The sequence below is a fragment of the Hippopotamus amphibius genome, chromosome 9 (genome assembly GCF_030028045.1).
Source record: "Hippopotamus amphibius kiboko isolate mHipAmp2 chromosome 9, mHipAmp2.hap2, whole genome shotgun sequence".
Lineage (NCBI taxonomy): Eukaryota > Metazoa > Chordata > Mammalia > Artiodactyla > Hippopotamidae > Hippopotamus > Hippopotamus amphibius.
In genome coordinates this window covers 128,483,596-128,503,467 of record NC_080194.1, presented here as the reverse complement: position 1 = coordinate 128,503,467, position 19,872 = coordinate 128,483,596, and the positions used below count along the sequence as shown (strand labels likewise).

Sequence of the window (19,872 nt, the reverse complement as noted above, 5' to 3'; positions counted from 1 at the left end):
AGATAGTAAATAGTTTGGACCATATAGTCTGTCCCAACTAGTCCACTCTGCTGCTATAAGAGCCATAGACAATAAATGAATGGGGGTAGCCCTATTCCAATAAACCTTATTAATGGATACTGAAGTGTGAAATTTCGTAACTTTCACACACCACGAAATACTATTCACTGCTTTTTTTTTCCAACCATTGAAAAAATGTAAAAACCATTCTTAGTTCTTGGGCTATACAAAAACAGGAAGTAAAGCAGACAAATGTGGCCCACAGGGTATAGTTTGCCAACCCCTGCTTTATCCCTTTTGAACTTGACTATAGCTCCGTGAGGTGGACAGGGAGGCACGATTCTCCACTTTCAGTACATGCAGGGGCAGGTTCAGGGAAATGAGGGCATGGAGCTCAGGCAGTCTGGCTGGGTCCCGCCCCATCACACACGGATGCTCAAAGGAAAAATCAACGAGAGCAAACAATTTGATGGACGCCAAAAGCTTTTATTCAAATCCAAATGGTTATAGGTTTTAGAAACTCAAGATTTTAATGAATTTAAGTTTTAATGACTCTACTCTAGACCAAATACTTTGAAAAAGGAATACCATGTCCCTGTGAGAGTAGCTATTTCAACACACTTTCCTTGCCTGAGTGGATCCCATCAGTGCTACCAACCTTAAACACAGAGGGTGGGATTTTAAACAACCAGGATAATTGGAGGGCCGTGGAGCCCCAGGTTCAGAGTGTAGACAGACTTGGAATCCTGGTCCTATCACTTATTTGCTGTGTGACTTTGGACAAGTTGCCAACCTCTCCTTAAAAAGATCATCATCTAGGCTTGTCATTTTCAGTGCAAATTTGAATCAATGCCATGAAAATAGGGGTTGTCTCAGTTTTTGTCTGAACGTGAAATAAGACCCCCCTCAGGCCTCCAACATTAATTTAAGGCTCCAGTAAACTCAAGGCGCATAGGACCAAGAGGCCTGAAGCACCCACAGTTTGTCTAGACTCTGACCACTAGGGCAACCCCACCTGAGTAGGTAAACAGAAATACCCGCCCTCCATTGTCAAGGGTAGTCTTGAATGATTAGCTTTAAATGTTGCCAAGTCTTCAGGAACACAACTTGCTCAGAAAACATGGAAGCCTGGAATCCATCCTACCCGGCTGTGTAAAAAGTGGAGTTAAAATCAGGAAAGTAGCTGGCACAGAGTGGACCAGGCAAAACAATGGTTATTTGTATTAGTTCAGTGGCAGAGTATTAATTTAGGAATTTCTTGGATGTGGGTTTTGAAATATTGACAGGCCTGCCTTGGTGAGGGCAACCTGGTGTGAGTTTTTTTTTTAACCATTTATTTTCTTAAATTAAATTAATTTAAATTTTTGGGGGGCTATGTTGGGTCTGCTCACGGACTTTCTCTAGTTGGGGGGGGCTACTCTGTTGTGGTGCATGGGCTTCTCATTGCGGTGGCTTCTCTGGTTGTGAAGCACAGACTCTAGGCTCTCGGGCTTCAGTAGTTGTGGCACATGGGCTCAGTAGTTGTGGCGCACAGGTTTAGTTGCTCTGCAGCATGTGGGATCTTCCCAGACCAGGGATTGAACCCATGTCCCCTGCATTGGCAGGCGAATTCTTAACCGCTGCGCCACCACGGAAGTCCCTGCTGTGACTCTTAAGACCTCCTGTGGAGTGGTGTTGAGTGAGGCTGCCAGAGTGGAAGTCTTTTTTTTTTTTTTTTAATAACAGCTGTAGTGAGATATAATTCACATCCTACACAACTGCTAGGTGCATAATTAACTCCGGGGTTTGTAGTGTGTTCAGAGTTATGCAACCATCACCATGGCCAATTTTGAACATTTTCATTTCTCCCCCCCAAATCCCATATCCACTAACGGTCCCTATTCCCTGTCCCTACAGCCACTGGCAACCACTAATCTACCTTCTGTCTCTATGGATTTACCTATTCTAGACATTTCATGTAAATGGAATCAGACAACATGTGGCCTTTTGTGTCTGGCTCCTTTCACTCAGCATACTGGGTTTTTTTTAAATTAATTAATATACTTATTTATTTTTGGCTGCGTCGGGTCTTCGTTGCTGTGCACGGGCTTTCTCTAGTTGTGGTGAGCGGGGGCTCCTCTTCGTTGCGGTGCTCAGGCTTCTCACTGCAGTGGCTGCACCACCAGGATAGTCCCTCTAACGCTATCGTTTTGATGTGTGTTTCCTCCAAATATTATTATTACAGTATTATATGCACATGATTTAAAAAAAATTCAAACAGTTCAGCAGGAATCAACAAACTTTCCATTAAGGGCCAGATAGTAAGTCCTTTTGGCTTTGTGGGCCATATGACCTCTGGTCTCTCTTGCAACTACTAACTCTGCCTTCGTAGGGTGAAAGCAGCCACAGACAATACGTATATGGGTGAATGCTGTGTTCCAATGAAACTTACTTTCTTTAATGTGAAAAATTAAAAAACAACTCTATTGGCATATAGTTGATTTACAATGTTGTGTTAGTTTCAGGTGTACAGCGAAGTGAATCAGTTACACCTACACACATGAGGGTGAGTCAGAAATTATCTGCACTCTAGCTGTAGAGTTAGCCAGAGTGTGGATAATTCTGGACTCATTCACCCTCATGCAGCCACTCTTTTTTAGATTCTTTTCCCCTATAGGCCGTTACAGAGCATTGAGTAGAGTTCCCTGTGCTGTACAGTGGGTCTTTACTAGTTATCTACTTTATATACAGTAGTGTGTATATATGTCAACCCCAGTCTCCCAATTTATCCCTCCCCCTGCCTTACCCCTTGCAATAAAACTTATTTTTGAAAACAAGTGCTTGCATATTTGGCCCATAGTTCACTAATTCCTGCGGAAAAGTAAAGTAAAAAGTAGACATGGAATCCCCCCCAATTCCTCCGAAGAAACTACCGGTGATTTTCTTGTGCGTAGCAATATGGCTAAAAGCACAAAAGTCAAGTTGTTATGTAAAGGCGAAATAAAACAAGCCAGGTAACGTCATAATTTCTGGTGAAACCAAAAAAGCCCAAACGGCTATCCACGCTCTTGAGTGCCTTGAATGTAACAGAGATACAAACATATTTGGTTTTGAATTAATAAAGCGAATCAGAGTCGCTAAGTAACAATAGAAGTGACCTAACATAAATGGCTCCTACGTTTAGGGTAATGACCAATTAATAGGTGTTTCAAAAATGTTTGTTGCATCATTCAATTAAAAAACAAACAAACAAAAACCAAAAAACAAAAACAAAAACAAAACGCCTGAATGACAGTCATTCCCCTAGGGAATCGGAGCAGTTCAATTTAAATTTGGCCCAGCTAATTAAATGCAACATTTGAAGCAGGGCTTTAGCAATCATGTCGATGTATTAATTGCAGATTTGTTTTCTTTGTCCTCTTCTTTTCAATTTCTACTCTTAGAGTATCTAAGAATTTAATTCTGTATTAGTTGTATTTTACCACCGCCCTCTTGCATTCGCTTTCTTGAGAAGTCACTTCAAGTCAATAGCAGAATTAACCCCCGAATAATAATAAGTAAAAAAAAAAGTACAGAGTGGTTAAATTAGGACTCGGCTAACAAGGTCACTCTTTCTCTAGGACTCGATTTTTCTAATTGTGAGGAAAAAAAATCTCAATAACACCAAATCCTAAAACACATTGTTCTCTGCCATTTAAAGATACTGTTGTTGTTTAAAGAAATTTAGAAGGCTCTCTCAAAATGTAGATACTTGAAGTATAGACAAGAATTTCCTTTCTGCTTTACTTTGGTAGAATGGTGGGGAGGAGCAGAGATTATTTGTGAACAAAAACTACCCTCTAAAGAAATATGGCAGTTATTAATATAGGATATGATCTTTCTGTGTTGTCTTTGGAAGTTCTGGACAATTAAAAAAAAAAAAAAAAGGTAGAACACTCACCAGGGTGCCTGACATATAGTAAATGTTTAATAAACGTTGTCCCTTTTTTGTGTGGAATTTTCTTTAACACAAAAGGGGCCTCGGTGTTCTTAAGCTGGTTTGCTGCCCTCAGAACCTGAGACTTTCCCTATCAACCTTGATATCAGATGCCATTATTTTAATTAATTTAAATTCCCTGAGTTCCCACCTGGTAGATAAAATCCAGTTGCTGCTTGCAACAGTCACTGCACTCCTAAGAGTGGTGCATGAAATCTGCCTGTTGCCAGCATGTGTTGATTCAATCAAAAATATTTCCTGAGCAAGAGCCATGGGAGGAAGGACCTACTTCCTGACCGGTGGTAGAGCCCAGTAGCTTAGCTGTGTCCCGTGTCTAAGTGTCCTAAGATGGGAGAGACGGGTTCCGAGAAAGGGCATTTCCAGCTGGAAGGACCAACCAGCCTCACCCACCAGGGGACCTAGGTCGCTGCCTTAAAGCAAGGTTTCTTTTTATCTGCCTCAGTCCAGACCTTGAGTATGGGATCCAGGAGAGGCCCTCCTCTGAAATTTGTTGAATGAATAAATGACCTTATGTGAGGGTAAATGAATTTTACATTTAACACACAGATACCCTCCGCCCTCATTTTCAAATGTCTTTGAAAATAATTTTCCAGGTCAGCAGTTTGTTTTTAGGCTTATTGGTAGAAAAGTAAGTTGAGTCATTGAAAAACACAGTGCCAGTTCTGGAGGCATTTTTGTTTGTCACAGCTGCTCCAGGCCTCCGGTGGGTAGACCAGGGATGCAGTTAACCATCCTACAGCGCACAGGACATCCCTAAATGGCCGTGGTGCTGAACCCACCCAGAGCCAGGCACTCCCTGTACTTGGGGGGCAGCTCACAGACTTGACTTCTGTGACGGGTAGAGCCAAGCGTGAATTCCATTTCCACCATCTTCTAGCCATGCCTCAGTTTCCCCATCTGTAAAATGAGAATAATAACGCTTTCCACCAGAATGTAAAGCATGGCATAGCAGTTAGAGGCATATGATATGGGAAGAGAGGATACCCTGGTTCCAATCTTTACCTTGTTATTTTTTTTTTTATTATAGTAAAGTACACAGTATAAAATTTACCATTAATGGCATTTCATCCATTCACCATGTTATGCAATCATCACCGCTATTTCTGGAACATTTTCATTACCTGGCCCCCAAAGCCCCATTGCCATTAGGTAGCCACGCCCTCCACCCCCATATCAGCCCCTGGCAACCACTAATCTGTTTTCTGTCTCTGGATTTGACCATTCTGGATATTCCATATAAATGGAATCATACAATATGTGGCCTTTTCTGGCTGGCTTCTTTCACTCAGTGTAATTTTTTCAAGGTTTATTGGTGTTGTAGCATTTATCCGTGCTTCCTTTTAATAAATTTATTTATTTATTTATTTATTTATTTATTTATTGGCTGCATTGGGTCTTCATTGCTGCACACGGGCTTTCTCTAGTTGTGGTGAGTGGGGGCTACTCTTCATTGCGGTGTGCAGTCTCCTCATTGCGGTGGCTTCTCCTGTTGCGGAGCATGGGCTCTAGGTGCGTGGGCTTCAGTAGTTGTTGCACATGGGCTCAATAGTTGTGGCTCACAGGCTTAGTTGCTCTGTGGCATGTGGTATCTTCCTGGGGCAGGGATTGAATCCGTATCCCCTGCATTGGCAGGTAGATTCTTATCCCCTGTGTCACCTAGGAAGTTCCCCTGGCTTCCTTTTTAATGGCTGAGTAATATTCCATTGCAGGATATACCCCCTTTTGTTAATCTATTCATCTGTCCATGGACATTTGAGTTTTCACCTTTTGGCTATTGTGTTTTGTGCTGCTATGAACATTTGTTTTTTATTGCCAAGTAATATTCCATCATGTGGATGTACTAATTTGCGTAGCTAGTTGCCTGTTGATACACATTTGGGCTGTTTCCAGTTTTGGGCTATTTATTACAAATAAAGTTGCTATGAACATTCACATACATGTCTTTTTTTTAATTAATTGATTTATTTTATTGGCTGTGTTGGGTCTTTTTTGCTGTATGCAGGCTTTCTTTTAGTTGCGGTGAGTGGGGGCTACTCTTTGTTGTGGTGCGCGGGCTCCTCACTGCCGTAGCTTCTCTTGTTGCAGAGCAAGGGCTCTAGGCGCATGGGCTTCAGTAGTTGCAGCACATGGGCTCAATAGTTGTGGCTCACGGGCTCTAAAGCACAGGCTCAGTAGTTGTGGCGCACGGGCTTAGTTGCTCCGCGGCATGTGGGATCTTCCTAGAGTAGGGATTGAACCCATGTCCCCTGCATTGGCAGGTGGATTCTCACCCACTGCGCCACCTAGGAAGCCCTGCTATGAACATTTGTGTACAAGTTTTTGAGAACCTATTTTCCATTCTGTTGGGGGTCATCCCCACGAGTGGCATAGCTGGGTCACTCCTATGCTAAGTCTATGCTTAACCTACATTAAGAAACCCTTCCCTTGTTTCTTATTACCTCTGAGACTCTGAGCACCTTCCTTCTTTGCGCCTTGGTTTCCTCTCCTGTGAAGAGGGGTGCATGACAGTTTTATTTCACAGGGTGGTGGAGAGGATCAAACAAATGAGTTGCTGTAAGCCCTTGGCAGGGTGCCTGGCCCGCAGAAGCACTCAATAAACACGAGCAATTACTATTGCTCTTACCTGGTGGGGGGGATTAAGATACTCAAACACAAAGCATGTTACCTTGCTCTTTGAGGAGTTACTTATTACTTGGTTTACAACTCGTGCTAAGAAAATTCTGTCAAGAATGTGTATAGTGTGACAAACTTCTAGACTGATGTTGACCAAATACAGAGTTGGTTGCCTTTTATTTGTTTATTTATTTTATAAATTTATTTTATTGGCTGTGTTGGGTCTTTTTTTTTTTTTTTGCTGTGCACAGGCTTTCTTTTTAGTTGCGGTGAGTGGGGGCTACTCTTCATTGTGGTGTGCGGACTCCTCATTGCTGTGGCTTCTCTTGTTGCGGAGCATGGGCTCTAGGCACGTGAGCTTCAGTAGTTGCAGCACATGGGCTCAACAGTTGTGGTGCACGGGCTTAATTGCTCCGCGGCATGTGGGATCTTCCTGGAGCAGGGATCAAACCTGTGTCCCCTGCATTAGCAGGTGGATTCTCAACCACTGCGCCACCTAGGAAGCCCCAGAGTTGGTTGCCTTTTAAAACAAAGGATGGTTCCTGAAGATTCTGCATGATCAGTGCCTCTGAAAGGTGGCCTGTGTGTTTTCAGCTAACGTGGGTGAGAAGAGAGTGTAAACACAGTCATAAAATTCTGAGATTCCTGGGACTTCCTTGGTGGTCCAGTGGTTGGGACTCCAGGCTTCCAATGCAGGGGCTGCGGGTTTGATCCCTCATTGGGGCACTAAGGTCCCACATGCCACAGGGCATGGCCAAAAATTAACAAAAAAAAATTATGAGATTACTGACGCATGCTTTAAGTGGGGGAGGGGCATTTCACACTGCGGGTGCCAAGTGAGTCTCTTATTAACATTTTTCTATTGTGGTATTTCAAGCCAGACTGCTTGGGTTCAAATTTGGGCTTCTCTGTTACCAGCTGTGTGACCTTGAGCCAGTGACTTAAACTGGAGCCTCAGTGACCTCCTCCATAAAATTGTTATCAGAGCACCTGCCTCATAGGGTTGCAGTAACAATTACATGTGTTGGGTAACATGTGAAATGCTTTAAAAAGCCCCCACCTGACAGTAACTGCTGTTTAACTGAGCACTTAAATTTTTTTCCCCAAAATCACGTAATTGAAAACATCCTGGGGCTTCCTAGGTGGGGCAGTGGTTAAGAATCCGCCTGCCAATGCGGAGGACATGGGTTCAATCCCTGCTCCAGGAAGATCCCATATGCCGCTGAGCAACTAAGCCCGTGTGCCCAAAAAAAAAAAGAAAATATCCTATTGTTCCATAGTCTTACCTTTTAAGAGGGTCTGACCAAGATGGGTAGCAGTAGTTTGTCTAACTTTCCTAAAGAACAAACAAGCAAACAAACAAAAACAGGAAATGAACGCACCCAGGTTCTCACTGCCTCTCATTACTGCATCTTTATTTGTTATTTATTTATTTGTTTGTTTATTTATTGGCTGTGTTGGGTCTTCATTGCTGTGTGCAGGCTTTCTCTATTCGCGGCGAGTGGGGGCTACTCTTCTTTGCAGTGCACGGGCTTAGTGTGGAGGCTTTAGGTGCGTGGGCTTCAGTAGGTGTGGCACACGGGCTTAGTTGCTCCTCGGCATGTGGGATCTTCCTGGACCAGGGATCAAACCTGTGTCTCCTGCCTTGACAGGCAGATTCTTAACCACTGTGCCACCAGGGACATCCCTGCATCTTTGTTTTTAAACTTTGAGGCAACCCAGTCATACTAGCAGAGCATCTTTTGTGAGCTGTTTTAAAAAAGTAAACAAGACCCCAGTATCTACAGCACACCTGGCCAACCACGAGTAGTCATTCAAGAAAAGAGCCTGCTTTAAGGGCATTAAGGTTTTGCCGGCTCACAGCCCAGAAGAATGTTGACCACGTGACTTAATTGGCCACCCCCGTGGTCATTTTTGCCATTTGTTTAACCTCGGGCAGCCCTGTCCCTGGCACTTAGTGGGTACTCAGCCTGTGAATAGTTTTGGGTGAAAGGATGGGGGTCAGGAATGAGGAAGGCCTGGGGTCTCATCTCACTCACTCTCTCTTGCGAGAACCATTTCACAATTTCTGGATGGGAAAGTAGTTCCTTAACAGCCACTTTTAGTAGAAACTGCCCTCCCCATTCCCCTGATAAGAACCTTGAGTTCAAAGAGGTGAAGTCAATTTCCCAAGTTCAAGTTTGCAGGACCCCTCCCTGCCCACCCCCCATGGAACCTGGATCATCTGGTTTGCATCCTAAAGTCCCTTACCCTCCCCAACTGCTTACAGCTGCTCGACCTTGGCCAAATGTGTTATCTCTAAGCCCACATCCTCACTAACCTTGATGTTGCGGGGTTATGTTGTCTTTCCAGGTATGGCGTATAGCTTAGTTTTACTGAAAAAAAAAAAAAAAAAAAAAAAGAGTGCCTGTTATTTCCCATTTCTTCTTTGACATTTCCATTAAATTATTGTAGACCCTGACCAAAATACAGCTTCCAGGTAGAAAAATATTTTGGGTCTCAAGAAGAAAAACCGACCAGCTGTTTATATGCCAAGTCATGTCACGGGCCTTGGGAGCAGCAAAATATGTTTTGCTCAGAGAGTAATGATAGGGTGGCCCCTCCCTACTTGGCTCTACCTAATGACAAGGCAGCTGGTCCAGCGGTTCCTGTCTCCCCGGTTTTCTGTCTCTTCCTCTGGTCACTGGTTTCAGAACCAGGGTAGGGGTTGTGAAATTTTTAAAACTTGGCAGTGATTAGAAATAGTGCCCTAAATCCTCTTGCCCTTTGGAGTTCTCCAAACAGAACCTCTGAGGCATCTTGGCATTAAACCTCCCAGGAAGCAAGCATTACGCAGTTGATTCGCTTCTTCTGCAGAGTTCTTCCCCAAGTACCCCTTCGGCGTGCAAATGGGTTTTATAATTCCACCAGGGGAAGAAGAAAATGGGCTAGTACAACCCTCTGGAATAACTGAGTCTGGGTCTTATTGGTAGGCCTCAAAGTGCACTGGTCTTGCCTTTTTTTTTTTTTTCCCCTTTGGCACCCAGCTTGTGGGATCCTAGTTCCTTGGCAAGGGATAGAACCCAGGACCCTCGGCAGTAAAAGCACAGATTCGCAACCACTGGACTGCCAGGGGATTCCCGGTCCTGCTTTTCTAGTAGCTGTGGTGGCCTAGGAATGACTTCTCCACTGTCATTCACTCTTCTGTGAGAGATGGGCAAGGCAGGAAAAGAGCAAATAAGTGCCGTGTGTTTGTTTTTTATTGCTGTGCAATCAGTTATCACAAACTTAGAGGTGGAAAACAGCACCCGTGTATGATCTCATAGTTTGCTAGATCAGAAGACAAGGCCAGCTCCAGTGGGCTCTCCTCTTGGGTTTCACCAGGCCAAAGCCAAGGAGTGGGCTCTCTGACAGATCTGGGGAAGGACCACCTCATTCAGGCTGGCAGAATTTAGTTCCAAGGCCCTGTTTTCAGGCTGGTGGCTGGGGCCGCCCCCTTAGCCTGCAGTGGTTACTCTCAGGTCCTTCCCATGTGGCCTCCTACAGCTCACTAACAGAGAACCTCCTCTCACCTCTCACATCTCTGCCTTCCTCTTCTGCCACCAGAGAAAACTCTGCTATTAAAGGGCCAGTATGATTAGGTTGGGCCAAACTAGGTGGTCTCTCTACTCAAACTCAACTGATTAGCAACCTTAATTTCATTAGTGTGATAGAACACAGTCCTAGGAGTAGCATCTAGGTTGAAGGTCATAGGACCTGCGTAGAACTCTACATACCATGCTATGTAAACAATTATTGAAAATGCTAGTGGGAATTCTCTGGCAGTCCAGTGGTTAGGATCAAAAGGTGCTTTTGCTGCCAGGGGTCCGGTTCAATCCCTGGTCAGGGAACTAAAATCCCACAAACTGCACAGCACAGCCAAAAGAAAAAAAAGAGAGAGAGAGAGAGAGAGAGAGAGAAAAAGAAAATGCTGGTAAGTACTATGTAAAAGTAAACCAGGTCCTGGGATGGAGTGAGTGGGTGGATGGGTGAGGAGCCTACTTGAGACAGTCTGCTTTGCTGGTCTCTCTTTGTATCAGCCTCTGACTATGGCCCAAATCTGTTCTATCCCCACCTCCCTAAGTGGCCTCCAGGCTCTCGTACCATCTCCACACATGTCTACCTCTAGCCCAGACTCCTGTTGGACAAACTCCTTACCACCTCCATATGGCATATGTCTAACAGGCATCTCAAACGTAACACAGCCAAAAAAAAAAAGCAAGCAAACATAAAAATAAAAACAACCCCACCCCCCGACTCCCTAAAACAAAGCCAAAAGAACCTTACTCTTAATTTTACTTCCAAACCTGTGCCCCCTCCAAACTTCTCCCCCACGTCAGGAACTGGCATCATCATTCACCCAGTTGCTCACGCCAGAAATCTGAGAGTGATGCTGGATTCTTCTCTTATCCCTCCCACCCAACTCCCGGTTATCAGCAATTTGACCTGCCAACATACTAACCTGTTTTCTCCATCCCCACTGCCACCCCTCCCCACCCCCAGTCCACTCCATCTCCATCTCTCATCTAGACTATGCACAGCTTCCACTTTGGTCTTCCTCACTCATGCTCATCTTTTGGAAGATACCCTTTCAGAAAAAATTAGTTTTGTTGAGATCTCACCAATACCATATAATTTACCCGCTCAAAGTGCACGATTCAGTAGCTTTTAGTATATTCGCAGAGTTGTGCAACCATCACCAGAATCAGATTTAGGATATTTTCATCACCCTGGAAAGAACTCTTGTACTTATTAGCAGTCACTCCCCAAATTCCTTAACTGTCCAGTCCTTGATCTATCTCCCGTGTCTATATGTTGATTTTCCTGCTCTGGACATTTCCTGTGATTGGAATCGTACACTATAAGATCTTTTCTCTCTGGCTTCTTTCACTCAGCACAGTGTTTTCAAGCTTCATCCATTCTTCTTTATTGCCAAATAGTACTTTATTGTATGGGTATACCACCTTTAATTTATCCATCGTGCAAGGTATTTATTTTACTCCTGTGTTTTTTAATTCCCTGGTTGGTTTTGAATCCAGAGAGGAAGATAAGGTTGGCCAGTGTGGAACCTGATAGGCACCTTTATCACTCCCTGCCACCCTTTCCTCTGCCAGAGCGGTCCTTTCTGCCCTCCCCCAAGTCTCTAGAGAGCTGGAGAGAAGGATTCCTTTGCATCTGAGAACTGTTCATTAGCATTTGTGAGAATTTGTGTGAATAACAACACCTCTTCAGAATCTGGGGATGACCCAGGGGCTGGGAGTGATTCCTGGTGAAGTGGCTCCTTCCCTCTTGTCTGCTCACTGCTTGGGTCCAGCAAGAAATTCACTGGTGGGAAACCTTCAAGTGTATGAAATGCCTGGGGGGGGGAGGGGGGGGCGAGGGGGCGGAATCTAGTCACATTTGAATCATACATTCGTTCAACAAATATGTATTGAGTACTTGCTATGTCCCAGGCATTTGGGATACCGCAGTGAACACTCTCTTCTGGGTGGGCGGGTGCACAGTGAATAAAGTGGAGAAAACTGGAGGAAAATGCAGGGACAGGAGACAGAGAGAGAGAAAGTGGGACAGGAATCACAATTTCTCGGTCATTTGAGGGCAAAATTATATCCTCCCTTGAGACGGTCCCTTAGAGGTACAGATACGTAGAGATGTGTATCCTTTTCCTCCATTCTCTTTTTCATTCGCGGTTCTCATCAAAAAAGTTGACAGCCGAATCACCGGTCTCTCAAGGATCGGGAATGACGGAGGCCCTGGGTGAAGGATCTTAGCCAGATTGGGGTGACAGGAAGGGAATAAATTAATGCCAAATGAAGAGCTATTTGGGTTGGTTTTGAGGGACCGAAACCTGGTTTCTGCTGTGGGCTAAAGTGAGAAAAGAAGTTCTCGCACGCGAGGTACCGGGTGAGTAAATTACAGATCTGTTACAGGGGGTAAAGAGTAACAGTGCCAGCAGGCGCTGATCCGCGCCGGCCGCTCGCTCCGATCGCCGCCCTCTTCCCCGGTCCACCGGCCGTATCAGCTACCGGCCCGGCGTCACCCGGCTGCGGGCAGGGTTTCGGCCCCTACCCCCGACGGCCGCTGGGGCTCTCTGGGTGACCAAACGCCCGGATGGGGCACCTGCCGGGCCACTAGCCCCGCTAGGGCTGGGGCACCCAGCCTCCCACATCCGAGCGACCCGGGGCCCGGACCGCGAGGCTCCGGGCGGGGACCGAGGACGGGCACCCGGCGAGAGGCCGAGGCGGGCCGGGCGCGGGGCGCGGGGGGCGCGGCGCCGCGGGCCGCGGGCGGGCGGGCGGACCCAGGCGGCGGCGGCTGCGGCGGGCGGGCCGCTCCCTGCTCCGCCTCCCCGCTCCGCCCTCCCGCTCCCGCTCCGCCCTCCGGCTCGGCGCCCGCCCGCCTGCTCCCTGCGCCGCCCGCCCGCTCTCCTCGCTCGCTCGCTCTCGGGCCCCCCATGCGGATGTGACATTTCACGCCGCCGCCATTTTGAGAGCGAGCCGAGCCGAGCCGCCGGGCGCCGCGTCCGCTGCCGGAGCCCCGACGACGACGCCGAGGAGGCGGAGGCAGCAGCGCCCCGAGCGCGGCCGGCCCGTCGCCCGCCCGCGCCGCCGCCGCCGCTCCCGCCGGCCCCAGGCCCCGCAGGCCCGCCGCGGCCGGCCAGGCCTCCCGCCCGCCGCGCCCGGCCTGAGGCGGGGCTGACTCCGCGGCCCCCGCCCGGCCGCCCTCCGCCCCCGGCCGGCCCGCGGCCCCGCAGCCCCGGCCCCGGCGGCGGGAGGCGGGCCCCGCGGCGGCGGCGGCGGCGGCGGCGGCGGCCGCCGCAGCGAGCGACGAGGCCGCCCGGCCCGGCCTGCCGGCCGCCCGCCCGCCTCGGCGCCGAGATTGGGCGAATCGCGAGCAAGTACGTGCGCGTCTCCCTGCCGCCGCCGCCGCCCGCCGCGGGCCGCCCCGGGGCCGCCGCCGCCGCCGCCGACGACGCGCGGGAGGAGGAGGAGGAGGCCGCCCCGCCGCCGCCGCCGCCGCCGCCGCCCCGGCTCTCCGCCGCCGCCCGCCCGCCGGGCCCGCAGCCCCGGCCCCCGGCCGCAGGGGAGGCCCAGGCCGCGGCCGACATGAACCACCAGCAGCAGCAGCAGCAGCAGCAGAAAGCGGGCGAGCAGCAGCTGAGCGAGCCCGAGGACATGGAGATGGAAGGTGAGGCCCGCGGGCCGGCCGCGGCGGGGCCGGGGGGCGCCTTCCATTGTGGCCGGGGGGAGCCGCGGGAGCCACGCGAGGGGCTCGCCATCTTTAACCAGGCCCCGGGCGGCCGCGGGCCTCGGCCTGGCCGCCCCGACCCGGCCGGCCCGGCCCGGCCCGCGCGAGGCTGCACCGTCATGCCGGGCCCGCGGGCGGGGGGCGGCCGGCGGTCTCCCGCCCGGCGCATTGTCCGGCCCGCGGGACCCGGGCGGCCTCGCCGGCACAAAGCGCCCGGAGCCCGGAGTTGTAAATCAGGGCGCCCCGGCCGCGGGGGGACGCGGGCGTCTCCGGGCTGCCGGCGGCCGCCGCGCGCCCGGGTGGGGAGCCGGGCCCCGGGGACCGTCCCCCCGGCGGGGCGTCTCGGGGGCCTGGCTCTGGCCGCGCGGGTCGGGGAACCGGAGACCTCCTGGGGCTCGGGGCTCGCCCGCACCTGCTCCCGCGGGCTCCCCCGGAGAGCCCGCCGGGGCTTCGCAGCGGGCCCCCCGGTCGCTCCGTAACAGCACTTGCTGGCGTCGGGCTTCATTTGGAAACACCTGCAAGGGGCGCAGATGTTCTCAGCCTGTGGACACAGGCCCGGAGTTCGGAGCCAGGCGCTCTTCGTTTCGGAGTTAGAAGTTTCTTGGGCAGCTTGGTACCTGGCCGTGTGCGGTGCGGTCAGCCTCTGGCCAGGTGTGTGTTTGAAACTACGTGAAAGCTCCCCCGCCCCCCCGCTACCTACCTCGAATCCAGCCTGACTCCAAAGGTAACTTAATTTTCTGCCCATGTGCCAGCAGTTTTCTAGGGTATCCTGCTTCGAGATACAAGGGCTTGGTAATAGAGGTTTGAGGTAGAAGCACTGGACGCGAAAGAGTCTTGGGCTTACGCAGCTCAAGCGGACTTGGTGGTTGGGAGACATCTTTTATTTTTAGTGGCCCCAAGTACGTAAAAGGGCAAAGTTGAAGGAGTCTTAAAAAAGAGAGTCCTTACCTGTATCGAGGGGGGAAGGACAAGTAGGAGTCCAAAGAGGGCCCCTGAATGAACGGGGCATCAAACGTTCTGTCCTTGTTTTGCTTTTAGCCAGAGTTCTTAGGGTGCAGAAATGAATGCGGGTGCTAAGGAAGCTCAGGTGAAGCACTTGTCCTGTGGGGTGGCTACACGTGTGGGGTGCTGCACCATGGTTGGTAGGAGCTCTTAGTTACCGTGCCTGGTCCTCCCCTGTGAATAACATACTGCCGGTAATTGGATGTGCCCTGAAAAAAAATGGCCCGCAAGATAGCAAAAGGCAAAGTGGTAGAGATGCCTGCAGAGAGCACTTCCCACTGGTACTGAAGTGGCCAGGAACAGGGGATGGGAGAGCCCAGTCCACGCCAAGGACCTGGCTCCTGTCTCACTTTGCCCCCGCCAAGGCAGTAACTTCATAGAGCTTTTTTCATGTGTCATTAAACCAACTAGTTGAAGGAATACGTTGCTAAGAGAATTTTGTATGTTCCTTTTATGCCACGTAAAAAGGGACTGCTTTTCAGTTTCCTTTTCAGATATCACCCAGTTAAGACAAAAAATCCAACAGTGCCAGCATGTCCGTGTCCCACTTATGTTGCCTTAGCACTTTTTAAGCATTTTGAACACTGGTGAGAGCTGATCAGCCCGGACCCCACTGCGGAGTGTATTTCTGGTACAGTATTGAGTCTCTGGGGAAATAGTCACGTCCACAGGTTCCAAGGGCTTTTCTGTAAGACTGGAGAGCATTGAGTGGGGGAAGAGTTTTCAGAAGTCATGCATGCTTTCAAGACTGCTTTATTTTCTCAAGGAGTTTTGTTCTCATATCCAAGTTTTTGTTGGAAAAGTCGCCCATAAAATCATTAATCTTGCAAATTTACTGGCATCTAAAACTGGATGGCAAAGGTTGTAGTTTATTACTGCCAGTTCTGTAAACTTGTTTCTTTTTTATGGGCCTCTGTCCCAGATTCATTATGGGCTTTTTGGTTGTTGACACCGTTTTTAAACCCACAGGTGCGTGGTTTAAAAAGCTGCCCATGTCTTAGGCAATCTTTTTCAGCCTTTCTTAGCCTTCCCACTCCTGAAATGTGGCGCTAGGTTTATATATTGTAGTTTAGGATCAGAAAGAGCAAAAGAATCCTTCCCATTAGAGAGCGAGAAAGGCGGGATTTAGTGACTGTCAGCTCTGCTTGGCTTACCATGCTGGGCTCTGCCAGTGACTCTCACCGGTTTGGTGTTCGCCTTGTTGCCTGTAGGCTCAGCAGCTGGAAGCTGTCAGGGCTCTGATCAGCTTGAGGAAGGGAACCTCTGTGGTGAGGAGCATCTTGCCCGCCCCTTCCGAGCAGGGTGGTTTCGAAGGAGCCAGGGAGACTGGTTTGGTTGGCGGTTTTTCCTATTAGGTCTGTTAGTTTGCTCTCCTGCTCTGCTTTATAAGGGTCACATTTGCTTTCGACTTAACTCTGTGTGGCCCTTGCCTATCTGCTGGAGAATAACGGTGCTCAGGAGTAGTTATTTTTAAAATGTTTTGAGCAGTTAGGAAAGTTATGAAGGGTGAACAGCAGAGAGGGAAAAGATGGGGGGGGGGGTATGGTGGCAGTTCAGTGGGGTCGAGACCACATGCTTCCTTCCTGTGAGGCCTGTGCATGTTTTCAGGTTGGGAGGCAAATAGCACCGTGGAGGTGGTGGCCTTCTTCCGCCAGGAATGAATTTGCTAGGCAGTTTATTCACCCTCTAACTCGGAGGCAGTACAGGCCGAGGGGCTGCGGGAGGGACCTGCACTGGCCTTTGCCCTCTTGGGTACTTGAGAGGTGATAATCTGGTCTGTTATGCCCCCTCCAAATCAACAGGAAGTTTTCCCGAGGCCTGGCTTCTGCTGCCTAGGCTGGCTGCACAAGTGTCAGTACCTCAGTGTGTGTTCCCTGGTGTGGTTCTGCCGCCTGTGTGAGCAGTCTCTGTTCCAGAGTGTAATCTTTGAGACTAATGGGGACAGACAGTTTTGTTTGACTTTTGTACAGCACTCAGACCACTGCCATCAGGACATCAAGCTGGGGGCAAATCAGTGAGTCGCCTGCAGTTTCTGAAAAGAATGGATCCCTGACTTCTGTGTTTTTTGTTTGGGGGGCAGCAGTGGTAGATTTCTTTTTCTTTCAAACTTGTGTGGGTAGATGGGGTTTCAAGTTACTTTTCTGCTAGAGCAGGTTTGGGAGTGGAAAGTGAGTTCTCTTGTACACGTGCACCCAAATAAACCACACCTGGGCATTTTATTGTATCTAAAACATGTTTGCTTTCCACATAGCACTGCAACAAGACAAAAGTCAAGTAACATGAGAATATTGATTTTCCTCTCACATCAGCTTTGGTTGGTAAAAACTCTACAAAGTGAACATAACTTGGAGAACCCAGAAAAAATAGATGCATAGAAGAAATTAGGCCAAACCTAGAAACCTCTGACTCTGATGTGAGCCTGTCAGGTTTTGATGGGATTGGAAGTTACTCTCCACAGGCATCCGCCCTCCTGATTCTTCCAGGCTGCTGATTTTGATTATCTGTAAACAAAGGATTGATAACAGCACATAGGAAAAAAGTGTATTCCTTCACCTTGGGTTTCTTTTGGGGGGGTGGGGCACGCCGGGGGATCAGTTTTGTGGAAAGGGAAACAAGCCATTGAGTTAACTCCTGGTGCGGCAGTGCAGTGAGGGGAGAGTACAGGCTTAGCACCAGGCCTGAGTCTTTGCCATTTAGTTGGTGTGACCTCCTGCAGGTCGCTTAAACTCTCAGTGCCTCAGTTTCTGCATCCTTGAAAAGGAGGTCTGTGGTATCCTGCAAGGTCATTGTGAGGGTGGAGGCACGAAGCATGTATGAAGTGCTGGGCACAGTTGGGAGCATGAGTGTTCAGTCATGGGGTTGCACCTGGGGCAGGGATGGGTACAGGTTAGTCAAGCATGGCGCACACAGGTGGGGCAGGTTGGCTTTCCGTGGTTCTGCAGTAATTATATCCTAACATGGATTAGGAAGAAAACTGACCAGCCTCAACCTAAGCAGCATTGCTTATGAAATCCTAGGCTTGATGTGCCTACGTAGATATTCAAGGTTACTGGTATAATGTTTTAAGAAAACTTTAGTGGGTAATAAAGGAGTGGATAGTAGGTTTGGTGTGTTGTGACACTGCTGCTGAAGCCTGGTCAGCTTGGTGGCCTTCTGATGAGTGTTCTTGCTCTTGCACGAGTGTTAGAGCATCTAGTCATGAATTTGATGAGGTTGCCATTCAGGTTGTAGCAGGGAAACCAGGTCACACGAACCTCCAGTCTTTGGGAGTCGGCCCTGAATTCTTGTCTCTAAATCCCACATCCTGTTACCAAGCCCTTTTGGTTTTCCACCCGCCACCCTAAACGAGGCCCCTGTTGCCTCATGCTGGAACTTTGCAATAGCCTTCTTACTGGTCTCTGCTTCCACTCTTCCTGGACCCCGCAAGGCTGCCTTGTCACTGCCCTGCTTAGAAGGACTCAGGTGTGCTGCCTTCCTCGGGCTCCTCAGCCTGCTTTGTGCTTCAGGCTCGGAGCACACACCACACTTGTGCTGCATGGGGTACAAGTCCAGCTTTTGGGCCCTGTGCTTGCATAGGTAGTGTCTGCTTCTCCTTGAATGCAGACAGGGCAGAGACCCCAGGAAAGTGGTTTAGAAGCCGCTCAGATGCCAGCTTCGCCCTGCACTTTCTGGTGGCCTCAGCCACCTGCCTTGCCCCACGTGCTCCCCGTGGGGTTGCCGCTGTGCATGCCTCTTCCTCACCGCTGGGCTGTCTGTGCTGAAGGTGCCCATCTATGTTCCTTTTTTGTTAAATGTATTTGTGGGAGACACTCATTCAGGAAACAGCAGTTCTAAGGCAAAACAGTAGTACAGGAGGTGGCCGGCTGGCAGAGTGGCGTGTGAAAGAGAATGCCGAAGCCATAAACCAACATCGCTTTGATAGCTGCTCATTCAGTTTTATTGCTTTTAACGTAAGTTGCTCCAAGTGGCATTTTTGACCCTTTTGCAAGGAAAAGTTCCTTTTCCAGGCAAGGGAGTTGATGGACCTTACTGAAGTTTTCTTTTGAGTATTTTAAAATTTGTTATTGTTTCTGGTTTTTTGCATGAATAGTATGTAGCCTGGATATTTCTGCTTGATTTCCAAGGCAAAGGCATTTTACTCTGGGGACCGAACTGTAACAAGATATTTCTTGACATGTACTGTGACAGTTAAATGTTAAAATGTCACCTGCTTCATAAACTTCTTGTTCTGAATTAATTTGGACTTAGGAAAGTCGGAGGAAGCAGGATTTTAAGTGTCATGCGTAGGCAAGAAAGTCAGTTATGCCATTTTGGTAGTAAGTTAACACATGGCTCAGCTAATGAGAAGTCAGATGTGTTGAAATTCTCTTGAAGAGACGCAGGCCTACTTCTGAGCGTTGGTGATTTAAACTTGGAAGTTGGCAGTGGAGGTAGTTAGAAAGTTTGTTCTACAGAGAAATACAGTGGCCCGGACAAGAGTGGATGCTTCCAGAACTTAATGATGACACTAGTGCGCACTAGCAAGAGCCAGGGAGTGGGGAGGAGGCTCTGCTGCGGGGGGTGGGGGTGGGGCACGCTTTGGGGAGAGGTGTCATTGTCTGTGGTGTTGGGCCCAGCAGACCACACCAGGGGTGACGGGACTGGAGGACTTGCTGTACAGGCTGAGCACGTGCTGTGTTGTCGCCAGCACAGTGGCTGGGACCACTGTTGTGCGGGCACAGCTGTTAATATTCAGAGATGCCCAGGTATCCTGCCAAGGAGCCCAAGTCAGCAGATCGACCGGGGCTTTATCTTACCAAATGTGAGTGCTGTATCAGAGTCTCAAGGTGGTGGTCCTCCCTTCTTTTTGAGTCCCTTGACAATCTGAAAGATAAAGAGAAGGAGGTTCCATCATGTGACCACAACAGTTCCACGTGATTATCCTGCCTAGCATAGAATATTTGAAACCCAGACCCTCCCTTGGTTTTGATTCCATGCCAGTGACTAATTGGTTTCCCTGACATCCTGATACTGGG

General features: G+C 49.1%; 1 protein-coding gene and 1 long non-coding RNA gene across 2 annotated transcripts in view; one reads left to right on the top strand and one right to left on the bottom strand.

Annotated features, from left to right (window-relative positions):
- Window positions 1–8,949: 8,949 nt before the first annotated feature.
- On the bottom strand, window positions 8,950–16,113 carry LOC130860369 (uncharacterized). The gene is made up of 3 exons (XR_009055428.1): window positions 16,012–16,113; window positions 14,804–15,031; window positions 8,950–8,964 (listed from the first exon to the last, which is right to left on the bottom strand). It is a non-coding gene; the product is annotated as an uncharacterized LOC130860369 (long non-coding RNA).
- Window positions 13,460–19,872, top strand: part of USP7 (ubiquitin specific peptidase 7) — a 56,869-nt gene continuing 50,456 nt past the window's right edge. The window contains exon 1 of the mRNA XM_057748464.1: window positions 13,460–13,795. Coding sequence (XP_057604447.1) covers window positions 13,714–13,795 — 82 coding nt within the window. The 5' untranslated portion in view covers window positions 13,460–13,713. The remainder of the gene's footprint in view (window positions 13,796–19,872) is intronic.